Source organism: Martes martes (assembly GCF_963455335.1).
Source record: "Martes martes genome assembly, chromosome: 16".
Lineage (NCBI taxonomy): Eukaryota > Metazoa > Chordata > Mammalia > Carnivora > Mustelidae > Martes > Martes martes.
This window is the reverse complement of record NC_137904.1, coordinates 33,061,420-33,083,479: the sequence shown is the minus strand read 5'-3', so window position 1 is coordinate 33,083,479 and position 22,060 is coordinate 33,061,420. Positions and strand designations below refer to the sequence as shown.

At 46.6% G+C, this 22,060-nt stretch overlaps 1 protein-coding gene across 1 annotated transcript; it reads left to right on the top strand.

Annotated features, from left to right (window-relative positions):
* The first annotated feature begins 12,861 nt into the window (after positions 1 to 12,861).
* On the top strand, positions 12,862 to 20,696 carry DYNLL2 (dynein light chain LC8-type 2). Its single transcript, XM_080825444.1, has 3 exons — positions 12,862 to 13,001; positions 15,829 to 15,967; positions 18,618 to 20,696. Exons 2-3 carry the CDS (start codon positions 15,836 to 15,838, stop codon positions 18,753 to 18,755), a joined length of 270 nt encoding a protein of 89 aa, XP_080681570.1. The 5' UTR covers positions 12,862 to 13,001; positions 15,829 to 15,835; the 3' UTR covers positions 18,756 to 20,696.
* The last annotated feature ends 1,364 nt before the right edge of the window (positions 20,697 to 22,060 follow it).

Below are 22,060 nucleotides of genomic sequence, written 5' to 3'. Positions count from 1 at the left end.
GCTTCTCTCTCTGCCTCTGCCTGCTTGTGATCTCTCTATGACAAATAAATAAATAAAATCTTTAAAAAAAATCTTTACTAAAACAAAAAAAAAAAACAAAAAAAAGTTTCAGCCACTGACAGGATTTAAGAAAAGTGTGACTTGTTCAGATTTGTGTTTTAGAAAGATCCATTTTGGTTTTGTGTGGAGCAGTGCTCTTCAATGGAAATGTGATGAGAGCCATATATGTGAGCCACATATGTATTTTAAAATTTTCTAGTCACCACATCAGAAATATAAAAAGAAACAGGTGAAAATTTTAAAAATAGTATATTTTGTTTAACATAATATATAAAAATACTATCATTTAACATATAATCAATAGAGGAATCATAAGATATTTTACTTTTTTTCATATTAAGATGTCGCAATCCTGTGTGTATTTTTTTTTATTTTTTATCTTTTTTAAAAGATTTTATTTACTTATTTGAGAGAGAGAGAGCGATCACAAGTAGGCAGAGAGGCAGGCAGAGAGAGAGGGGGGGAAGCAGGCTCCCTGCAGAGCAGAGAGCCCGATGCGGGGCTCGATCCCAGGACCCTGAGATCATGACCTGAGCTGAAGGCAGGGGCTTAACCCACTGAGCCACCCAGGCGCCCCAATCCTATGTGTATTTTACACTCACACTGCATCTCAGTTTGGACGAGCCACTTTTTGAGTGCTCAATAGTCCCCTGTGTTTAGCGGCTATCATGTTGGACAGTGTAGATGGTGAGAATGCATTTGAGAGGAACCAGAATGGCAGAGCTATTGCAGTTGACTTGGAGGAGAATGGTGGCTTGGGGATAGAGACAAAGGGACAGATTTCAGAAATATGACTCCCAGGCTGCCATACCAGGCCTGGACTTAATAGCCCTGTTATCTGAAAGAGACATAAACTCCTATTTTATTTGCGCCATTTTACTTGGGGTTTTCCTCATACTCACATCTGGATCTAATTTTAAAGAACAGAGCACCTCAATGGAGATGTCCAATGGATAGAAAGATCTGGTGGGACTAAATTAGGAGAGAGGTCTGAGAAAGTTACACAGACTTGGTATTTCCCAGTCCATAGTTGGTCACTGAAGCCATGACAACATACAAGGTCTCCAAGGGGAAGTGGTTCAGTGAGAAGAGAAAAGAATCTAGAACAGAACTCCGAGGAACACCAACACTTAAGATGGGCCAAGGAAGAGGAGCCTGAGAAGGAGACTGAGAAGCAGCAGCCAGGGAGGTAGGAAGTGTTCAGGGAAGTGCTGTGCCATGAAGCTTAGGGAGGGGGAAGTCCCAAGGAGGGTGTGATCAACAGTGGTAAAGGCAGCTGTCTCTGCCTGCTTCTGTAGGTATGGATGGCACTAGACAGCCTGAGTAAACCAACTTGGGTTTCTCTTACAGCCCCAAGTTCCAACAAAGGCTGGAAAGGCTGGTCATGTCATCCTCCTGCTCGGTGCCCTGCAGTGGGCTCCAGGTTTCTTTCTTTCTTTCTTTTTTTTTTTTTTTTAAAGATTGTATTTATTTATTTGACAGACAGAGATCACAAGTAGGCAGAGAGGCAGGCAGAGAGAGGGGGGAGGCAGGCACCCCGCCGAGCAGAGAGCCCGATGCGGGGCTCGATTCCAGGACTCGGGGACCATGACCTGAGCCGAAGGCAGAGGCCCTAACCCACTGAGCCACCCAGGCGCCCCGGTCTCCAGGTTTCTTAAGGATAAAGTTCTAGCTCCACAACACATCCCTGAGCCATCTGCAATGTCTGCCCCTAGCTTTTCTGCCCAGACTGTTTCCTTGTCCAGAATGCTATACTCTTGCCAGGCCTGACTTCCTACCAATCCCTGCCTTAGCTTGTGATCTTCTCTCTGACTAAAGAACCTTCCCTCAGCAGCTGAGTTTGAATCCAGCTGCTCAAAGAGATAGTCCCAGTCTGAGCTTCCCCTGACCCAAGCAGCTTGTATCATCTGAGTGCTCGAGAACCACCTTATTAATAGAAGAGAAAAATTAATGCAACAAATTTGGTATTTTGAAGAGATGAACAAAGCTGGCAAATCTCTAGCTAGACTGGCCAAGAAAAAAGAGAAGACTCAGTTACTAATATCGGGAATGAAAGAAGGGACATTACTACAGATCTTAAAGAAATAAGAAGATTATGAAGGAATACCATGAACAACTACATGCTATCAGATTAGGTTATCTAGAGAAAATGGACAAATTCTTAGAAAGAGACAAACTATTGAAACTACCTCAAGAAATAGATAATCTGAATAGACCTAAAGGAAGTAGATTGCTGTGGTATTCTTAAAACATCCCACAAAGAAAATTTTAAGCCTAAATGGCTTTCCCGAATTCTATCATGAGTTTAAAGAATAATATCTATCCTTCACACTCTCTCAAAAAAAAAAAAAAAAAAAAAGGTATAGTAGGGAGTACTTTCCAAAGCAGTCCGGTATTATCTACATGCCCAAACTAGACAAAGATGTCACAAGGAAATTATATATCAATATTGCTTATGGATATAGATGCAAACATCCTCAAAAAAATGCTAGCAGAACAAACCTAGCAACATATAAAAAGGATTATACATATCCAAGTGGGAATTATCCAAGGAATGCAAGATCGGTTTAATACTTGAAAACCAATATAATACACCATATTAACAGCAAAAAAGGAACAAAAATCACACGATCAACTCAATAGATAGAGAATAAGTATTTGAAAAAGTCCAACACCCTTTCATGACAAAAATATTCAACAAACCAGGAACAGAAGTAAACTCCCTCAACTTGATAAAGAACATCTACAAAAACTCCACATCTAGCATTAAACTTAGTGTTGAAAGACTGAAATGTTTACCCCTAAGATTAGAAATAAGACAAAAAAAAAAAAAAAAGAAATAAGACAAGGATATTGGCTCTCACCAACTCTATTCAACAGTATACTGAAGGGTCTAGAAAGGGCAATTAGACAAGAAAACAGAATAAAAGCACCCTGATTAGACAGGAAGAAGTAAAATTATCTGTTCATATGTGATTTGATCTTGTATGGAGAAAATTCTAAATACACACAAACATACAAACTATTAGAGATTAATAAATAAGATCAGCAAGGTTGCAGAATGCAAAATACAATATACAAAATACAACATACAAAAAAATACCCCACTCTCGCTGTCGCTGTGTCAAAGAAATAAATAAAATCTTTAAAAAAAATAAGGTTTTATTTCTTTATTTGACAGAGAAAGAGAGAGAATACGCACAAGCAGGGGGAACAGCAAGCGGAGGGAGAGGGAGAAGCAGACTCCCTGCTGAGCAGAAATGCCACCGTAGGGTTCAATCCCAGGACCCTGAGATAATGACCCAAGCCGAAAGCAGACGCTCAACCGACTAAGCCACCCAAGAGCCCCTAATAAATTCTTTATAGATTTTGGATACTAGTCCTTTATCTGATGTCATTTGTGAATATCTTCTTCCATTCCAAAGATTGCTCCTTAGTTTTTTTGATTGTTTCCTTTGCTGTGCAAAATCTTTTTATCCTGATGAAGTCCAATAGTTCATTTTTGCTTTTGTTTCCCTTGCCTTTGGAGATGTGTCTAACAAGAAGTTGCTGTGGCCAAGGTCAGAGAGGTTGCTACCTGTGTTCTCTAGGATTTGGATGGTTTCCTGTCTCACATTGAGGTCTTTCATCCATTTTGAATTTATTTTTGTGTATGGTATAAGAAAGGGATCCAATTTCATTCTTCTGCATGTGGCTGTCCAATTTTCCCAACACCATTTCTTGAAGAGACTATCATTTTTCCTTTGGATATTCTTCCCTGTTTTGTCAAAGATTAGTTGACCACAGAGTGGGGGGTCAACTTGCTGTTTCTCTATTCTGTTCCATTGATCTCTGTGTCTGTTTTTGTGCCAGTACCATACTGTCTTGATGATGACAGCTTTGTAATAGATCTTGAAGTCTGGAATTGTGATGTCTTCAGCTTTGATTTTCTTTTCAACATTACTCGGCTAGTCAGGTTTTTTTCTGATTCCATACTTTTTTTCTTTTTTTTCTTTTGGTTTTTTTTTTCATACTTTTTTTAAATAAAGATTTTATTTGAGAGAGAGAACGCAGAAGCAGGGGGAGGGGCAGAGGGAAAGGGCAAATAGACTCCCCACTGAGACACCAGGACCCAGATATCATGACTTGAGTTGAAGTCAGGCACTTAACCAACTAAGCCACCCAGGTGCCCCACAGCTATCTGCTAGCTTTTTTTCTTTTCTTTCTTTTTTTTTTTTTTTTAAACAGAAATTGGGAAGCTGGTCCTAAAAGTCATATGGAAATGCAAGGGACCAGATTAGACAAAGAATCTTGAAAAAGAAGAGCAAATTTGGAGGACTCACACTTACAGATTTCATAACTTAGGCTATACTATTGAAGACAGTGTTGTACTGGCATAAGGATAAATCAATGGAATAGAACTGGCAGTCCAAAAAGAAACATATTTATGGTCAACTGACCTTATAAGAGTGTCGAGACAATTTAGTGATGAAAGAATAGTTTTTTCAGCTAAAGATGTGGGACAATTGGATATCCAGAAGCAAAACAATGACGTTAGACCTCATATTATACACAAAAATTAACTCAAAAAGGTTTATTTAGAAAGAGCTAAAACTCTTAGAAAAAAAACAAAGAAGTAAATCTTTGTGATCTTGAGTTAGGCAATGATTTCTTGCAATGACATCAAAAGTACAAAGGACAAAAAATTTGACAAAATGGTCTTCATCAAAATTAAAAACTTTTGGGGGTGCCTGGGTGACTCAGTGGGTTAAAGCCTCTGCCTTCAGCTCAGGTCATGATCCCAGGGTCCTGGGATTGAGCCCCACATTGGGCTCTCTGCTCAGCAGGGAGCCTGCTTCCCCCCCTCTCTCTGCCTGCCTCTCTGCCTACTTGTGATCTCTGTCAAATAAATAAATAAAAATCTTAAAAAAAAATTAAAAACTTTTGGGCCTCAAAGGTCACCATCAAGAAAATGAAAGTACAATCCACAGAATGGGAGAAAAAATTTGTAAGCCATATGTCTCAGTGAGGGTCTAGTGTCCAGAATATATAAAGAACTCTTACAATTCAATAATAAAAAGACAAGTAACAGGGATGCCTGGGTGGCTCAGGTCATAATCCCAGAGTCCTGGGATAGAGTCCCACATCAGACTTCCTGCTCAGTGGGGAACCTGTTCCTCCCTCTGCCTGCTGCTCCCCCTGCTTGTGCTCTCTCTTCTCTCTCTCTCTCTCTCTCTCTCATTTTCTCTGACAAATACATAAATAAAATATTTTTTAAAAAATTTTTAAAGATTTTATTTATTTATTTGACAGACAGATCACAAGTAGGCAGAGAGGCAGGCAGAGAGAGAGAGGGGGAAGCAGGCTCCCCACCGAGCAGATGCAGGGCTCCATCCCAGGACCCTGAGATCATGACCTTAGCTGAAGGCAGAGACTTAACCCACTGAGCCACCCAGGCACCCCTAAAATAATTTTTTTTTAAAAAGACAAATAACCTAATTTTAAAAAGAGGAAAAGATTTGAACAGACATTTCTCCAAAGAAAACATACACACTGCCAATTACATGAAAAGATGCTTAAGGTCATTAAACACTAAGGAAACACAAATGAAAGCTACAGCTGGGTATTGTTTCATACCCACTAGACGGCTACAATATAAAAGACAATAACAGGTGTTGGTTAGAATGTGGAGAAATCACAACCCTCATAGGCTGTAGGGAGGAATGTACAACGACACAGCTGTTTTGGAAAAACAGTCCGACCACTCCTCAAAAGGTTGAGCATAGAGTTATTACAAACCCCAGCAATTCCACACCTGGGTATATATCCAAGAGAATTGAAGGCATATATCCAAACAAAAATTTGTGCAAGAATGCTTATAAAGGCATTATCCATAACAGCTAAAAAGTGGAAACAACCCAAATGCCCATCAACTGATGAACAGATGAACAAAACATGGTATGCTTATATGGTGGAATGGTACCAGGCATAAAAATGAATGAAGTACAGATTGATGCTATAACATGGATGAACCCAGCAAACGTTACACTAATTGAACTAAGAGAGTCACAAAAGACCATATATCTTATTATTCAATTTATACAAAGTGTTCACAATAGGCGGATCTATAGAAATGGAAAGTAGATTAGTGGGAACTAGGGAGAAATGGGGGAGTGACTGTCAATGGATACAGGGATTCTTTTTTTTTTTTTTAAGATTTTATTTATTTATTTGACAGAGAGAGATCACAAGTAGGCAGAGAGGCAAGCAGAGAGAGAGAGAGAGAGAGGAGGAAGCAGGCTCCCTGCCGAGCAGAGAGCCCGATGTAGGGCTTGATCCCAGGACTCTGGGATCATGACCCGAGCCAAAGGCAGAGGCTTTAACCCACTGAGCTACCCAAGTGCCCCTGAATACAAGGATTCTTTCTGGAGTGGTGGAAATGTTCTAAAGTTAGATAGTTGCACAGCTCTGTGAATACTAAAATCCACCAAACTGTGCACTTCAGAAAGGTGGCTTTTATGGTATGTGAGCCATATCTTAATAAAGCTGCTATATATGTAAAAATAGAGCTAACTCATTACATTGAAATATAAGGTGGGCCTCCATTTCCTAGCGAGAAGATTTTTTTAAAGTTTTTGCCAACTGGAATATACTGTAATATGCCTAACAAAGCAATGTTTTCCTTCAAAACCGTTCTGAGAGAGGAAGGCAAAGTTGTACAGATTTCATTTTTTAGAACCCTGCTCACCATTCCCCACCTCACTCTATGGGACTAAGGGTGAGAAAGCCTAGTGTTTGTTTTTATGACAGTGGGGACAAGGATCTCCCTCAAAGATAATCTTGCCTCCCACTCTGGAGGCTCTCCAAGACTAGACATCTGTGTTTCTGCCTGCCCAGCACCCACTCTCTTGCTTCTTGTAACTTCATGTGGATTTTCCTTCTGTCAGATATTCCCCCCTTGATCTTAGAAGGTCTCTCAAGCTGCCCTTTACTTCCATGGACAAAAAGTGGACCTGGGACCCAATGTGGCCAATCAGATGCCATTCTTTGGGAATTTGAATGACAGTTGGGTGACTCAAGGAAAATGCCACTGATTTGCCCCACAGGGATGCCCTGAGGAGACCATTCCATGGTTCCTGCTCCCTGGAATCAGTGGGGGTTATTCTGGTCCTGTTTTTTTCTTCAGATGTTTCCTGCCCCCAAGAACCCTAACTTGATCATTTGGAAAAGGGCTGACAAATTCCATATTATTGTCTTGGTCCTCCCATGGCAGAGGAAGGGTTCCTCAGGACTATGCAGACAGTGAAGGAGGAGCACTCCTCAATTAGGAGGAGTCATGATCTAGAAACCACTATTTGTATTGGAACACCTTCTCTTTGGTTCTTTCTTGATGACCACTTGCTTTAATATTTTATTTGAAGCTCAAACATTAATTGAATCTTAACTGTGTCAAGGCCTTTGTTAGTTGTGAGAATACACAGCTGAACAGAATGATATCCCAGCTTTGTTGGGTGATGGGAGTGTACAGAAATGCTCTCTGAATTCTAAGTGATCAGAAAGAAGGATCAGAGAAGAGGGTATTTAAGCTTGGCTACAAGTCGAGAAATTTCTCTGACCCATAGGGAAGGTATCATTTGTGATGGGGTATGGAAATCAGAGAATCATAGATTTGGGGGCTGATAAGGACCTTAAAGATTATCCAGTCCTACATTTTCTTGGTGAAGATATCCAGATTCTGAGGAAAGAAATGATTTGACTAGAGTCAAATTGGGCTCAGGACTTCTCTGACTCCCAGTCCAGTGCTCATCTCACTAGTTCTCAGGTACATTGTTGATCTTGACTGGCTCCTCCAGGTTTCAGGGGACTTGGGAAGGAGGAAGGTTGATATTTAGGGCTTGGTAAATGGTTACCTAGGGAAATATGTTTTGCAAGGCCACTCAAGAAATCAGTGAGGAATTGGGACAGATTCCAGTAGATCTTGTCACATTGCTCTCTTCCTTAGTTTTTTTCCCTCCCTCTGGGGACTTGGCGGAGGGGACTTGTTACCAGGGTCTGCACTGCACTAAGTGTCAGGTTTTATGTTCTCACCCTTCTCTATCCTTTTGGAGTCTTTGAAGCAAGTCAACAGCTGAAGGGGTTGTTGAAATAACTTTTGTCCTTGCCATGCTCTCTTTCTTCTGGATGACTGGGTCAACTGGGGTGGAGAGCCTTTGATTGTCTTTACCTGTAATCGTCAGGCTATCAACCCAAATACCCAGCAGGTAGTATAAGGAGGAAATCGATTTCAAAATCAGGCCTGGGCGTTCCCCAGCACTGACAATGATTTACCTTAGCCAGCAACGTGCTCCAGGCAAGAAGGCCCCGGTGTAAAGAGCAGTGTTGCTGGTTCTAAAGAGACTGAAAAAGCCTAAGGAGGTTCTTTGGGTGGAGGAAGGGATGAAGTGTCCCAATTCGTGCTTTTCCACCACGCAGTAGTTTCATCCACATTCTTGGTTTTGATCACCATGTGGGCCCTGGGGGCCGCCTAATTCCTGACCTCTCCATTGTGGGAATCCCACAGGTCCTACCCTGATAGGGATGTTCAATTTAACCAATACTGACAGAGAACTTCCCATGTTCCAAGATCTGTGCTAGGTTCTACAGCCCACACATAAATAAGATGTAATCCCTGTCTGCAAGGAACTACAGACAAATTTAAGCCTCACAAGTTTAATACAAGGTGGTTGGTGATAAACACCTGGGATTCAGGAAGTTTCACAGAGGACACTCAAACCAGTAAGTTAGCCAGCAAAGAAAGCCACATGCCTCATAGGCAAGGCCAACCACATGAACAAAGGTGTGTTATCTGGGTGCAGGGAAAACCACAGGCAGTAGCCGGTGTTACTAGAGCACAGAGGGAGATGGAAGTGTGGGGAGAGAAGGCGGGGGTGGGGGGAATGTGAAGGGTGAGACGGGAGAGGTAAGTTATGGGAAAGAGCTGTCTTTGTTTTTTTTTTTTTTCTGAGCAGAGCAGAGGGAAGTGCCTGGGAGATTTGCATTTTAGATAGATCACTCTGTGTGGATTGGGGAGGAGCAGCCTGGATTGCAGGCAGGGAACCAGCGAGAAGAGATGATGAGTTCCCCATGCAGGGTATTCACAATGAAAGGGCATGGAGGCTGGGAAAATAGTCAAGAGCTGAGTGATAACAGATAAGGGGTGGGTAAGGGGGTTCACAGGTTTTTGACTTGGTCCTTGGGTGGATAATGGGGCCATGAACCGAGGTAAGAAATACAGGGAAGGGAAATAAATCTGGAAAAGAAATGTTGATGATGGCTAACATTTATTAATCACCTCTATGGACCAGGCATCATGCCAAGAGTTTTTAATGCATTTTCTCATAACTATGAAATAGGTATTATTCTTGATTTATAGATGAGGAAAATGAAATTTTGAGATGATGAATAGCTTGACCAGTTCTGCACAGCTGGTAGAGTGGTGGAAAGAGGTTTGAATTCAGGCATTCTGGTTCCAGGGCCAATGCTCCTTATGACCAGGCTTTATATGTGTGTACATCTGAGGATTTATATTTATATATTTATATGTGTGAGAGTCTGAGGAGCCTGCGGGCCTGAGAATTAGGGGGGCCACCAGGACCCAGATTATGGTAAAAAAATGTGAATGTGGATAAAACTACCCAAGTTGAACAGTGACCAAAGCACAGGGCCCTGGGGAACCCTTAGGTTAAAGAAGGAGGGAGAGGGTAAGGAGCCTGCAGGGAAGACAAGAACGTAAGTTCCCTCTGATTTTTAAATCTGAAGACACGGTTCTGCCATCTGGGCAACAGATAACTGGGCAATCACGAGTGTGTAGCGGCATGAATAAAAAGGTCCGCCAAATTAAGGCGACGTATTTTTTTTTTTTAAGATTTTATTTATTTATTTGACAGACAGAGGTCACAAGTAGGCAGAGAGGCAGGCAGAGAGAGAGAGGAGGGGAGCAGGTTCCCTGCTGAGCAGAGAGCCCGATGCAGGGCTGGATCCCAGGACCCTGGGATCATGACCTGAGCCGAAGGCAGAGGCTTTAACCCACTGAGCCACCCAGGTGCCCCAAGGCGACATATTAATGACAACAGTTACTACCTTGCATAGTGATTACCCTAAACAGTAAGCATTTCACATAAATAGCCATAATCACTATAGCACGTTTCCCAAACTGTGTCCTGTGGAATAGTAGTTCCTGCAGAGGTTAATGTTTGGATAAAAAAGGGCTTCGGAGCCAGATAAGTTTACGAAATGCTGGTATAATTCAGGCAGAAAGCCAAACCCTCAGTTAACACTTTTTTCTTTTCTCTGTTAGGAGGCAGGATAGAGGAATGACTAAAGGTATAGGCCCTGGGAATAGACAGCCCAGAGCTGACACCTGCATTGACAAAAGTGGGGTAATCTTGGGCAAGTTACTGAACTTCTCTAAGAGGTAGTTTCCATATCTGCACGGGAAGATAGTATATACCTGTTCACTGCGATTGTTCCAGATTTCAGTGCAACAATACTTTGAAAACACTTAGACTAGAGCCTGGCACAGAGTGAGCGCTCTATGAATATTACTATCTATAAACCATACCATTGTTAGCAAGTTTTCCTGACATCCCAGAGCCTTAAGTCTTTCTCACACATATTTCACACACACACTGATACCCACATTTCTGAAAAGTCAAAGCCTTCGTTCTGACTCCCATTAGTTGGAAGTTCTTTGTGCCCTTACCTCCACCCTACCACATCCCAGGACTGGGAATGACCAAAGGTTGCAGTATGCTACTCTAGGCAATGGGGCCAGGGAGAGGGAGGATTTATATGCCAGCAGTATGGCCTTGGAAGGACCACCACGAGTTCAGTCACTTTTAGGCACACTTGAAAAGAAGTATGCATCTTTTGGGTGAACACTGGCCTGTACCAGGGCACACAGCTTAGCAAGTGGAGTGCAGGCTGTATTTTAGTCCCCACTTGCTCTTTAGGTTGAATGCCATTGTATAGTGAAAAACCTGCACAACCATACGTTGCGGTTCTGACCTTCAGGCCATAGAAGGGGCTAGAAGCTAATGACCATTGCAGAAAGAGAGTACAAGTTCTCTTCCTAGTAGTCCATGAAATCCGCTCTCCACAAGCCTTAAGGTGGTCAAGTACCCTTCTTCATCTCCTCCCTCTCTGCCCACATGTGCCCCGCCTCCCATTCATTCATACAGAGGCTGACATCAGAATACCCTGGGTGTGAGGGGATACATCAGACCTTGTCTGTTCCTCTGGAATGCTGACAGAGGTTGGGACATGACAGAGCAGCAGAAAGCAGAAGTGGGAGGGCGTGATTTTCCAGGTTTCCCCTGATACATAATGAATACTAAATTATGATGCTCCACACCAGAGCAGACCACGGCCAGAGCAAGAACGACTTCCTGATCAAGGTTTGGGGCAGTGAAGGGAAAATGATGGGAAGGGGAACTTCTTAATCCTCACTGTGTGGCCCAAACACGTGGCTCCCTATAAATATTCTCACCACCCCTTTAGGTAGACACTTCCTTTGTGAAACAGGGGAAGAAAAAGGCAGACATTTCCTGTTCTCTGGAGGTGGGTGGGGTAGAGTGAGGGGCAGGATCTCTCCCAAAGTTCACTGGGCATTTACACACACTCCCACAGAGAACCTCCACAGCCACCAGAGGGGCCGCTGCCTAAAAGCACCACTTTTCAGCCTAGAAGCCAAGACCAAGCCTGACCTGCGGTGATCTGGTGAAAGCTCTGCCCCCTTTGTGCTTTGGTTCTCTTCTCTATAAGGTGAGGAGTATGCATGGGCTGAATTTTAAGTTTCCTCATAGCTCTGCCACACTATGGTTCGCACCTCTGTGGGGGGGGGTTCTATGCACTCCCCGTGAGGTCGTCACCGACCAGAAATGGCTTACTCTCACCTCTACTCCAGGATCCTGCGTGCCAAAGACCAACCTCCCTTTTCACAACTGTACTTAGGGTCTGCCTCCATATAGCTCTTGACGATAAACAGCAGCTGGGCTCCAGCTAGAAGCTGAGGTCCTGTGGCCTTGAGACTCAGGAACAAAGACTGAGCTGCCGTGGGGAAGGGACTTTTCCTGAATGTAAGGGGAGGGGAGCCCTGGGGCTGTTTATGCTTTTACCTCTCCGTCGAGCTGGTGGCTTCTCTCCTTCCTACAGATCTGGGGGAGGAGGAGGGAGGGAAGGGGTGTCCTATCTTTTCTTATGAGGCTGATGACTTCACCTCCTTTCCCTTCCTCTTCCTCAGGTTAGGATCTCTACCCCTTCCCCACCTGCTCCCAGGGTCTGAAATCTCCATCCCTCTCTGCCTCTTTATTCTCCTTGAGATTGGGGTCTTTACACCCCTCCCTCTCCCTAAGCCTCGCCTACTAATTCCTTTTTAGGCCTGGCCTCCTAGCCCAGGGTGGAGGGGTCTGCATTCTTCTTCTCCTTTCTCTTAAGGCCACATCTCCCTCCCCCCACCCTTTCCAGCTCCCCCTCCCTCCGCCCCGAGGCATTGTGGGAGGAAACAAGATGTGGGGCGAGAGCGGCGCGGGGAGAAGCCCGCAGTGCGGGGCCGGGCGGGCGCAGCCAATGGGGAGCGCGGACGGCGGCGCGCGCGGCGGGGGGGCGGGGGCGGGGCGCTATTTCTGTGGGGGCCGCGCGTCGGCCGTGCTCAGCGGCAGAGCGGAGCGGAGCTGCGCGGCGCCAGCAAGGAAAAGGCGGCGGGCCGGCGGGCGCGAGGCGGAGCGCGGGCGGCCGGGGAAGCTCGAAGGGCGGACGGCGGCGGCGAGCGATCGGCCCGGGGCCGCGGGAGCCGGAGACCGCGGCGGCGGCGGCGGCTGCTGCTGCTGCTGCTGGAGGAGCCGAGGGGACACCGCCCCTGCCCGCGCCAGTGCCGAGGCCGTCGCTGCTCCCCCGAGGCCCCGCGCGGACTAGCCTCCGTGAAGGTGAGCGGTGGGTGGGGGAGTCTCCGGGGCGGCGGCCCGCGGCGGTCGCGTGCAGCCCCACGCGCGAGGCCCAGCCCCGAGGCCCGGAGCCGAGCTGGCCTCGGCGTGACGCCCTCGGGGCCCTTCCTTCCCGGAGCTGCGCCACCCTGTGCCCTCGCGACCCTCGGGCGCGGCCGGAGGCCCGGGGTTGCAGAGGTGCGGCTCACCGCCTCCTCCCCGCCCCCTCCCCTCCCGGGAGTCTCCCGGCGCTGCGTGGAGGCCTCTGGTGTTTGGGGCCGAGGGAGAGGGGGTGGAGAGGGCTCGGGCGTGACGCGGCGCCTCCTGTCGCCGCCGCCACACTCCGGGGCGTCCTTCCTGCGGCGAGGACGCCCAGTCACTCCGGCGCTGCTCCAGGCCGAGCGGGGGAGGGCGGCTGACCGGCCGGGGCGGAGGTGGCGGGGAGGATGCTTTCTCATGCCCCAGGTGTTGGCCTTCGGGGGCCGCCCCTCTCCGGAGGAGGGCATGGTGGTGGAGGGATAAGTCCCCTTGGAGATTTCAAGGGGGGAAATGTCAGCATTTGGGGAGGGGGCTCGGGGGAGGGTGGTCCGCGGCTTTCTGAGACTTGGCCTTTTATGTCGCAAAACCGGGGATAGCGGATAGGGAGCTGTCCTGGAGTGCCCTCTTCGCTTTTCCTAGGAGCCCCTGGCTTTCGACTGAGGCAGCTGGCCCGGGGCCCTCCGGTCATCTTTCTGAACGGAGGCCGAGGTCCCTTGCTTGTTTTCCCAGGAGGGAGGTGGGTATGCCGGGCACCTCCGTGTCCTTTTCTCACCGGCACCTTGGACACGGCAGGTTGGGGCTAGGCCTCACCCCTCAGACGCCTGGGGGGCCGGGGGTGAAGAATCGTAGCATTGTAGTCACAAGACCAACGTTATGTAACCGCAGACGCTCTCCTACTAGAGAGTAAAGTGGCTTTTAATTACTGTGACAGAGTTGTTCCTTTGGACTTTGGGGATGAGGCCGTGGAGTAGGTGAGGTTGCTGGGAAAACCAGTGCCAATTTCATGCTTTAACTTCACAGTGTCTTACCAGGCCCCACCCCCACCCTTGCGTTTGTAAACAGTGCCCCCTTCTGAGTGGTAACCTGGAATAGGCCATCAGGTGACACTAGTTTTCTTCAAATAGATAGTCTTCTAATACTCAGAACATTCTAACTCTGCAGTTGTATATCTGCTCAAACTCATTGAAGTTGCCCCATTTATCTTCTTTCAATCATGGGTTTTTAGAATGAAGGTATTGCTTTGCCCAAGGTCATGTAGCTAGTCAGGCCTTGAACAGGGTTCTCCTAACCTTTTCCTCAGCATCTGGTGATGCTCACGTACTCCTTGGGGTGTGGGGTTGTATTTTTCTGGTCCATTAACTCTTTCCTCTGCCAGTCTCTGCTGAAATAGAGCCAGCCCTGCTTAGTTTGAGGTGCCTTGGGTGCGGTCAAGGGCTGTGTGGTTGGCAGCTGGCATACATGCTTTCTTTGCATCGGGTGCAGGCTAAAGGAGTAATTGTTGAGTTCTGCTTTCCCTTTCAATCCACCCAGCACACAGGCTATTGTGGACGCAGAGATCAAGGTGGCCTGGAACGGTACCAGGGATCTCTCCTTGAGCAGGCAAGCCTCCTATGTAACCTTAATATCAGACAGGGCTGGAATGACGACATCTTTTGTCTGCTGGGCTGGGTGACAGAGTCCTCTTTTGGGGGGGGGGTTGGGGGAAGCACTGTGATGGGACTGTGGTCAAGGACAGAGGATTGGGTTTTGCAGCTCATCTCCTCGGTTCTTGGAAAGCACTCACATGCTATAGACTGCCAGTCAGGTTCTGACCAGCCTTCTGGGGATTCCTGTCATCCCAGGAACGGACCGTGCAAGGTCTACCCCAGAATTCTGGTCGCTGTAGGATGAATGCCAAGGCTTAGATAGCAGGGCTATGAAATGGGGCTGTTAAAATAATAATTCCTCACCTTTTGTAATCTCTCTCACTGCCAGGCATTGACAACCCTTTTCTGTGAAAGGCCCAGTAGAAAATATTTTAGGCTTTACAGGCCATGCATTGTCTTGCAACTACTCTGCCATTTTTGCCTGTTCTATAAAACTTTATTTACAGAAACAGGTGGTATGCTGAATCTGGCCCACAGACCCCAAAGTAGACTGTCCATGTTTGCAGATGTTTTCATATAACCTTAATTAATCCTTGTAACAACCCCAGATGGAGAGTTATCCTCACTGCTAAAGTGGAAATAATGAATGCAGTAAGGGTGAGTGGCTTTCCAAGACTACAAGATACAGGAGTTCATAGTCAGGACCAGAAGTCAGGCCTACTGATTCCTAGTCCATCTTCTTTCCACTGTGTTACCAATGATGCAGTAATGGTCATTAAATCAAGGACTTACTGTGTTCAGGTGTTAATGCCACCGGGTTTGCCCTCTGTAACCCTGAAGGACTCCGTTTCAAGATGATGGTATGAAAGCACAAAGGTTAAGTAACTTGCCCAAGGACACAGCTAGTAGGTGATATGTTGTAATATCTTGGCAGTTGGTACTATTTAAAATACCAGAAATAGATGGAAAAAACCTTACTTTACAAAGGCTAAAAATCGATGGCTTTTTAGGTCTTTTCCTATCCACCTTGTATTTCCCAGGTTTTTGCTAAAAGCTTAGGACCTCCCTCTTCTAATAGTGCCTCATGTCTGTGTTTTCTGTTGTCTTCTGTACTCTATTCTCCCACTGAGGCTCCATACTCAGCTGCTAATGTGCATTGCTTAGAGCATGGGGTTATCAGCTTCACCTCTCTGCTTCTTCTGCAGTGTCACGATGTCTGACCGGAAGGCAGTGATCAAGAACGCAGACATGTCTGAGGACATGCAACAGGATGCCGTTGACTGCGCCACGCAGGCTATGGAGAAGTACAACATAGAGAAGGACATTGCTGCCTATATCAAGAAGGTGCGCCAAGAGAGCTGTGGCTATTGGCTAGGGGTAGGGGTGGACATCTGAGCTGTTCCCCAAGGGGATCTGAACTGGGGACTTAGGAAAGCAGGTATATCCCATGCAAACAGAACCCAGAAGCTTACAAAGCAGACAAATTAGAGAGGGATTCTTGCCAAAGCATTCACCTTAGGAGTTCTTTTTTTTTTTTTTTTTTTAAAGATTGTATTTATTTATTTATTTGACAGAGGGAGAGAGAGACACACACAGACAGTGAGAGAGGGAACACAAGCAGGGGTAGTGGGAGAGGGAGAAGCAGGCCTCCTACCAAGCAGGGAGCCTGATGTGGGGCTCGATCGCAGGACCCTGGGATCATGACCTGAGCTGAAGGCAGACGCTTAATTACTGAGCCACCCAGGCGTCCCTACCTTAGGAGTTCTTTTTTTTTTTTTTTTTTTTAAGATTTTATTTATTTATTTGACAGATTATAAGTAGGCAGAGAGGCAGGCAGAGAGAGAGAGAGAGGAGGAAGCAGGCTCCCTGCTGAGCAGAGAGCCGGATGTGGGACTCGGTCCCAGGACCCTGGAATCATGACCTGAGCTGAAGGCAGAGGCTTTAACCCACTGAGCCACACGGGTGCCCCACCTTAGGAGTTCTTAATAGGAGCTCTGCTGAGGTGTGCTTATGTGTGTGTGTGTGTCTGTGTGTCTGTGTGTGTGTTTACAGATAACTTTGTGACTACAAGGCATTGGGGAGAGAAGCTTAGGATCAAATGTAACTGGCTGAAATCAGAACAATTCAGAATGTAAATCGAGGATAATTGAAGAGATAATACAAGATTATATACAAGTTTTTCAAGGAACTGCATCATTTAAATGGGATATCCTTGTAATAATCCCTATCCTATAGGAAGTTTCCTCTCCTCCCCCCCCCCTTTAAAAGGACTCGGGGGGCGCCTGGGAGCTCAGTGGGTTAAGCTTCTGCCATCGGCTCAGGTCATGATCCCAGGGTCCTGGGATTGAGCCCCACGTCAGGCTCTGCTCAGTGGGGAGCCTGTTTCCTCCTCTCTGCCTGCCTCTCTGCCTACTTGTCATTGCTGTCTGTCAAATAAATAAAATCTTTTTAAAAAAAGAAAAGGGACTCAGGTACTGTATCATCTCCTTTTCCCCACCTTCTTAAGAATAGGGTGGGCTTGAATATGTAATTTGCCAAAAATAGATGAGCAATATTGGAGTAATAGGTTTAGTCCCTGAAAAATTCCTGAGTGAATGGGTGAATTAAATATGGTTACCTAACACAGGAAGCAGCTGAGCTAGAAGTGAGAAGTGATACCCAGGGCCTCTGATTCCCAGGCAGAATCCATGTCTGCTAGTGGCATAATCCTAGTCTTTGATGTTTTCGGCTGTAGTATCCCAAAAGGGATGCCTAAGTGTAGAGTTGTTCTGGTTCATAGAGGTGTGGTAGGGCATCCTTAAGTTTTACAAACTTCTGCTTTCCTACTTAGGTGGGGTGGGATGAAAAGAGGAAACTGGAGTCCTGAGAGACTCCCTGTATAAGGAGCCCCAGTGGGTGAGGAGCCAGCTGGGGATTCTGGCTCCTTGCTGAGTGATGGCCTTATGTGTCCTGTACAGGGAGAGGATCCAGAATCATGGACTCTGAGTCAGGAGAGTCCTTAGGTTATTATCTGGTCTAGGTTTTTTGTTTTGCTGATGGGGAAAATGAGACCCAGAGAAGTGGCTATGGTTCTCCTGTTGTTACAGTGTCTTGAGAGTCAGCATTAGGGCTGGATTTGATGACCCATCCCCTTTCCGCTGTTCCCTAATACCTCTTGGGTCCCTTGGTGTAAGGGACAGTGAGGAGGCAAAGAGGTTTTATGCTGAGCACCTGAGGGGACAATCCCAGGGTTGGCAGCTTTGCTGGGTCCACGGTAGAGGTCTGTTGCATGGCAGGGTGCATCTCCTGAGCCATCTGTTTCCTGCTGGATCTATGGAGTGACAGGGAACTGCCTGTCTGATTAGGTCAGAAGGATTTCCTAGGTTGCTTTGATGCTGAACTTGTGCGGCTAAGAGAAGTGAGGGAATTGCCTTGATCTCATGGTCGATGTCCTTGTTCTGCTACTTAAAGCCCACACAGTATCTGGCACACAGGAGTGCCTTTAATGTTGACTTACAAAGAACTACTTCCTGGTACTCCTGATGTTTGCCTCTGGTGTCTTGGTTCTTGGAATTTGGAAATACTGATTTAGTAATGTGGGAGGCAGCAGGTGGCAAGTCAGGGAGGCTTGCTCCTCCCTGCTTTCTTCATACTGTGAGACACTGGAGTGGTCTCTTATGCCCTGGGCTTCCTTATTCCTTTGGTAAAGAATCACAGGATGGACCATGGAGTAGGGTAGCTAGGAGGAGGAGGAGAGATGATCAGAGTATAAAGTGCTAGAGAGAAATAATGGAGTTTGCGGTGTTCCATTATTAATGAAGGAAAGAGTGTCCTAGACAGCCTTAACCTGAGCTCCTGAGGTTTGGGGAGTTGAGGCCATGGCCTTGGGGTGGGGAGGCGGGGGTGATAACTAAATCAGATTCTTATTCTGACTTCTCATCTTCCAGCTATCCTAATCACCTTTCTTCTCTCCCTTTTATTTATTTATTTATTTATTTATTTATTTATTTTTTAGGAATTTGACAAGAAATATAACCCTACCTGGCATTGTATCGTGGGCCGAAATTTTGGCAGCTATGTTACACACGAGACAAAGCACTTCATCTATTTTTACTTGGGTCAAGTTGCAATCCTCCTCTTCAAGTCAGGCTAGATGGCCGCAGTGAAGGTGTCAGTGGCGGCGGCAGCGATGGCAAACAGGCGGCGTTGCTGGGACTGTTTTGCACTGGGGCCAGCATCAGGAAGTCCTCTCCAATGGCTGTGCTACTGCATGGACTGTATACTCGATTTCATGTGTATGTCGCAGTAAACAAAACCAAACTTCTTTCTGTTTAGTTGCCTGGGGAAGAAGGCTGCTTTATGTTTATTTTTCAAGACTTTAAAATTTTTTCTTTGGTTGTATTGCACTAGGAAATCTCTCCCACCCCTCCCTCTTCTCTTTCTCTCCCTACATAAAATTTTCAAAAAGCCCTCAACAAAGCCTGTAAGACTAGGAGGGCTGGGGGAGAGCAGGTGGTTTCTGGAGGCAGAACTCAAATTGTGCAGCCACCTCCTTCTGGTGGTGGGTGCTGCTTTGGGATGGCCGGGGAGGCTGCGGGGGACAGCGTAAGGATTGGCAGGGAGAGAGGGATAGGAAGGAGGCTAGGGGGATTGATCTAGTACCAGGGAGAATATTCCACTGAACTGTGATTCCACGGCTTGGGGCACAGGGTGGGGTGGGGGGTGGATTCTTTGAGGGGCCCTGAGACGTGTTTGTCTGTGGTGTGTGGGAGTGGGGAGCAGACTTATCTTGCTGTCTTTGTCAGAAGAGTTTCTAAGTAAGGGCTGTGTCTTTGTGGATTACCTTTTATTCTTCCTGCCAGAGCTCATGCTAGGAGGATGTTGGGGGTAGGATTAGCTTGATTTTTTTTTCTTCTATTCATTCTTCTCTCCTCCTGTCTGCTCCCTGCTTAGCCCTCAGTTTTCTCATTCCTCTGGAGTTCTCTTAGAGCAGCCCCTGTTAGTTGGCTGGCAAGGGAATTTCTGGTGACTGTAGTTCCTTAGTTGTCTTAGCAATCAAACCAAATCAATGTCTCCCTTGATTCTCCTCTGTGTATATGTGTGTGTATGTGTATGTGTGTATCTTGGTTTGGGGTAGAGGGGAGGGAGGGGCAGGACAGTGTGGAATCTCTACGGCATATGGTTAGATAGGCTGCACGATTAGTTCTGATTGGGCCTTTATGTTAAAAACCTCTGGGGCTGTCTGTTTTGGGGGTGAAGGCAGTTGTTAACCCCCATAGGCCATCTGGCCCAGACATTGCTTGCCCTATGGCTGTCTGTTCCCCAGAAGGCTTTGGGAAGATAGTGCACGAGGAGATGGCTATGATGCTATCTGCCCTGGAACTGGTTCTTAGTGGAGAGGGAAAGTGACTTGTGGGTGTTTGCAGCCCTTATGGGAGGTGGGGATGGAAGTGATAAAGGGCTGTAAGGACCTTTGGGGGAACTTTGGAGGGGATTAATCTTGCAGTGGCGAAGCCAGGTATCAGGAGATGGAGCAGGGCTGCTAGTGGGAGGAGATTCCAAGGAAAGTGCAGGGGGAGATCTTGTCTATTGATCAAACAGGGGTGGGGGGAGGTCATTGCTGACTGAGCTGCTGATTCTTGTAAATCGCATTTAAAACTCTCATGTGTAGGGTTGGCACTGTGGGAGGGGGGTGGTTGGGATCCAGCTCATTCTTTTTTTTTTCCCACCCCCTCCAAGTCCATCCTTGGGGCTGGTGGGGAGGCAGGAGAATTCCCCCTCCCCAAGCCTTTAGTGTGTGCCGAGCTTTCTTTTTGTTGCTGACGGGGGAGGGTGGGTGCTGACCAGGGATGGTGAGTGAGTTCCCTATCAAACCCTTCGGTGGGCACAAGATTGAGTGCTTGGCTTTAGGTTTTATTTTTTTATGAATGTCAAAATCTGTGTTTCCCCCTGCCTTCCCAGACTTGTGTGGCCAGTTGGAAATGTCTGGTTTGTGTCATCTCTCCCTCATTTCTGGAGCAGGGGCTGAGACCCCACCACATCTCCTATGCTCTGCATCCATGCCTCTTTTGGACATTAAAGGTCAATTGATGCACTTCTGAGCTGTTTGGGTTTTTTGGGGGTGGGGGGGACAAAAGGGCTGCCCTGGTGACTGTGGTGCCACACATGGGTGGGGGTAGAGGGTATCTAGGGTGGAGTAGAATGGGGGCTGAAGAGATAAGACCAGACAAAGAGAGACTGATTGCCCTGAATCAGATTTTAGTTGTAGGGTCTAGTCTGAGGCCCCTTTACTGGGGAGAAAATTAACCAGCAGTAGTCACTCACAAGTTTTCCAGGTCCTTGTTCGATATGGCCAGGTGAGCCACGTTTGGGGTCTTTGGTATAGTACATGTTGCCTTCCCTGTTTCCAGCACCAGGTCCAGATGGCAGTTTTCCAGCTGCTGTCTTGGACCTGGAGGATCTTTGCTGCTTAGAACGTTTAGCCAAGCCCTCCTACGGCCAAGAACCTGTAGCCCTCTTAACTCCTCCTCCTGTGCTTCCCTGAGGCCTGGACACTATCAGCCAAGTCCTTCTCACTACCACTCTAGTCACTTAGAAATGGAAAAGTGGGGTATCTTTAGAAGGATGGAAGCACTCTTGGTGGAACCTGAGTGATTCTTCCGACTCCTGTGTTATTCTGGCTGTCCCACTTGGGGATTCCTGCCCCCACACACCTGAAGAGGTGGGCAATACTTTAGAGTATCTGCCCACCCCTGATGCCAAGCAGTTGTTGGAATCCTTGTGGAAGTGTCTGGGAACAGGGGTGCTTTGTATACCTTTCCATTGCCACTTACTCAAAGACATCTGAGTTTTTGCGTACTTGAGCCTAGGATGCTGTCACACAGAGCAAGATAAATTCTGTGCTCCCATGGCATACATATTCTAATTAGGTAGAGCAGACCTACACACTGATAAGCTTTTTCCAATAGTGATAAATGTACAGTCAAGGAAATAACTGGGCAATGAGTTGTTGGTTGTTCGAGGTAGTAGACTGAATTCCTTCAGGTGGGAAGTTGGGCTGGATCTTGGAGAGGGTTCTACCTCTGGGGCAGTGAGGTCCTAAGGGACTCTAGAACCCCCAAATTCTGTTTTTGCCTTTCCTGGTATGAATAATTTGATAGAGGTGGAGCATAGGGGGATGGGAGTGAGGCCACGGTCCACATCTTGTCTGTGAAGGATATCTCTAGTGCTCAAACTATGCTTTTTGCCCTGGTGAGAGAAGCCATCCAGCTGGTATCTGTGGACAACATATCCAGGTAGGTACACTGCGCTTCTGGAAGGCTAATCCCACAAGGGTTTGTGGGAGGATGGGTTCCAGAAGGGGCTGTAGAAGGCAGATAGACATTGTATTGAGGAATGCAGCTCCTGTCAGAATGGGGGCCAGGGAAAGAGAGGGATTGTCCATAGCCTACCTCTCTT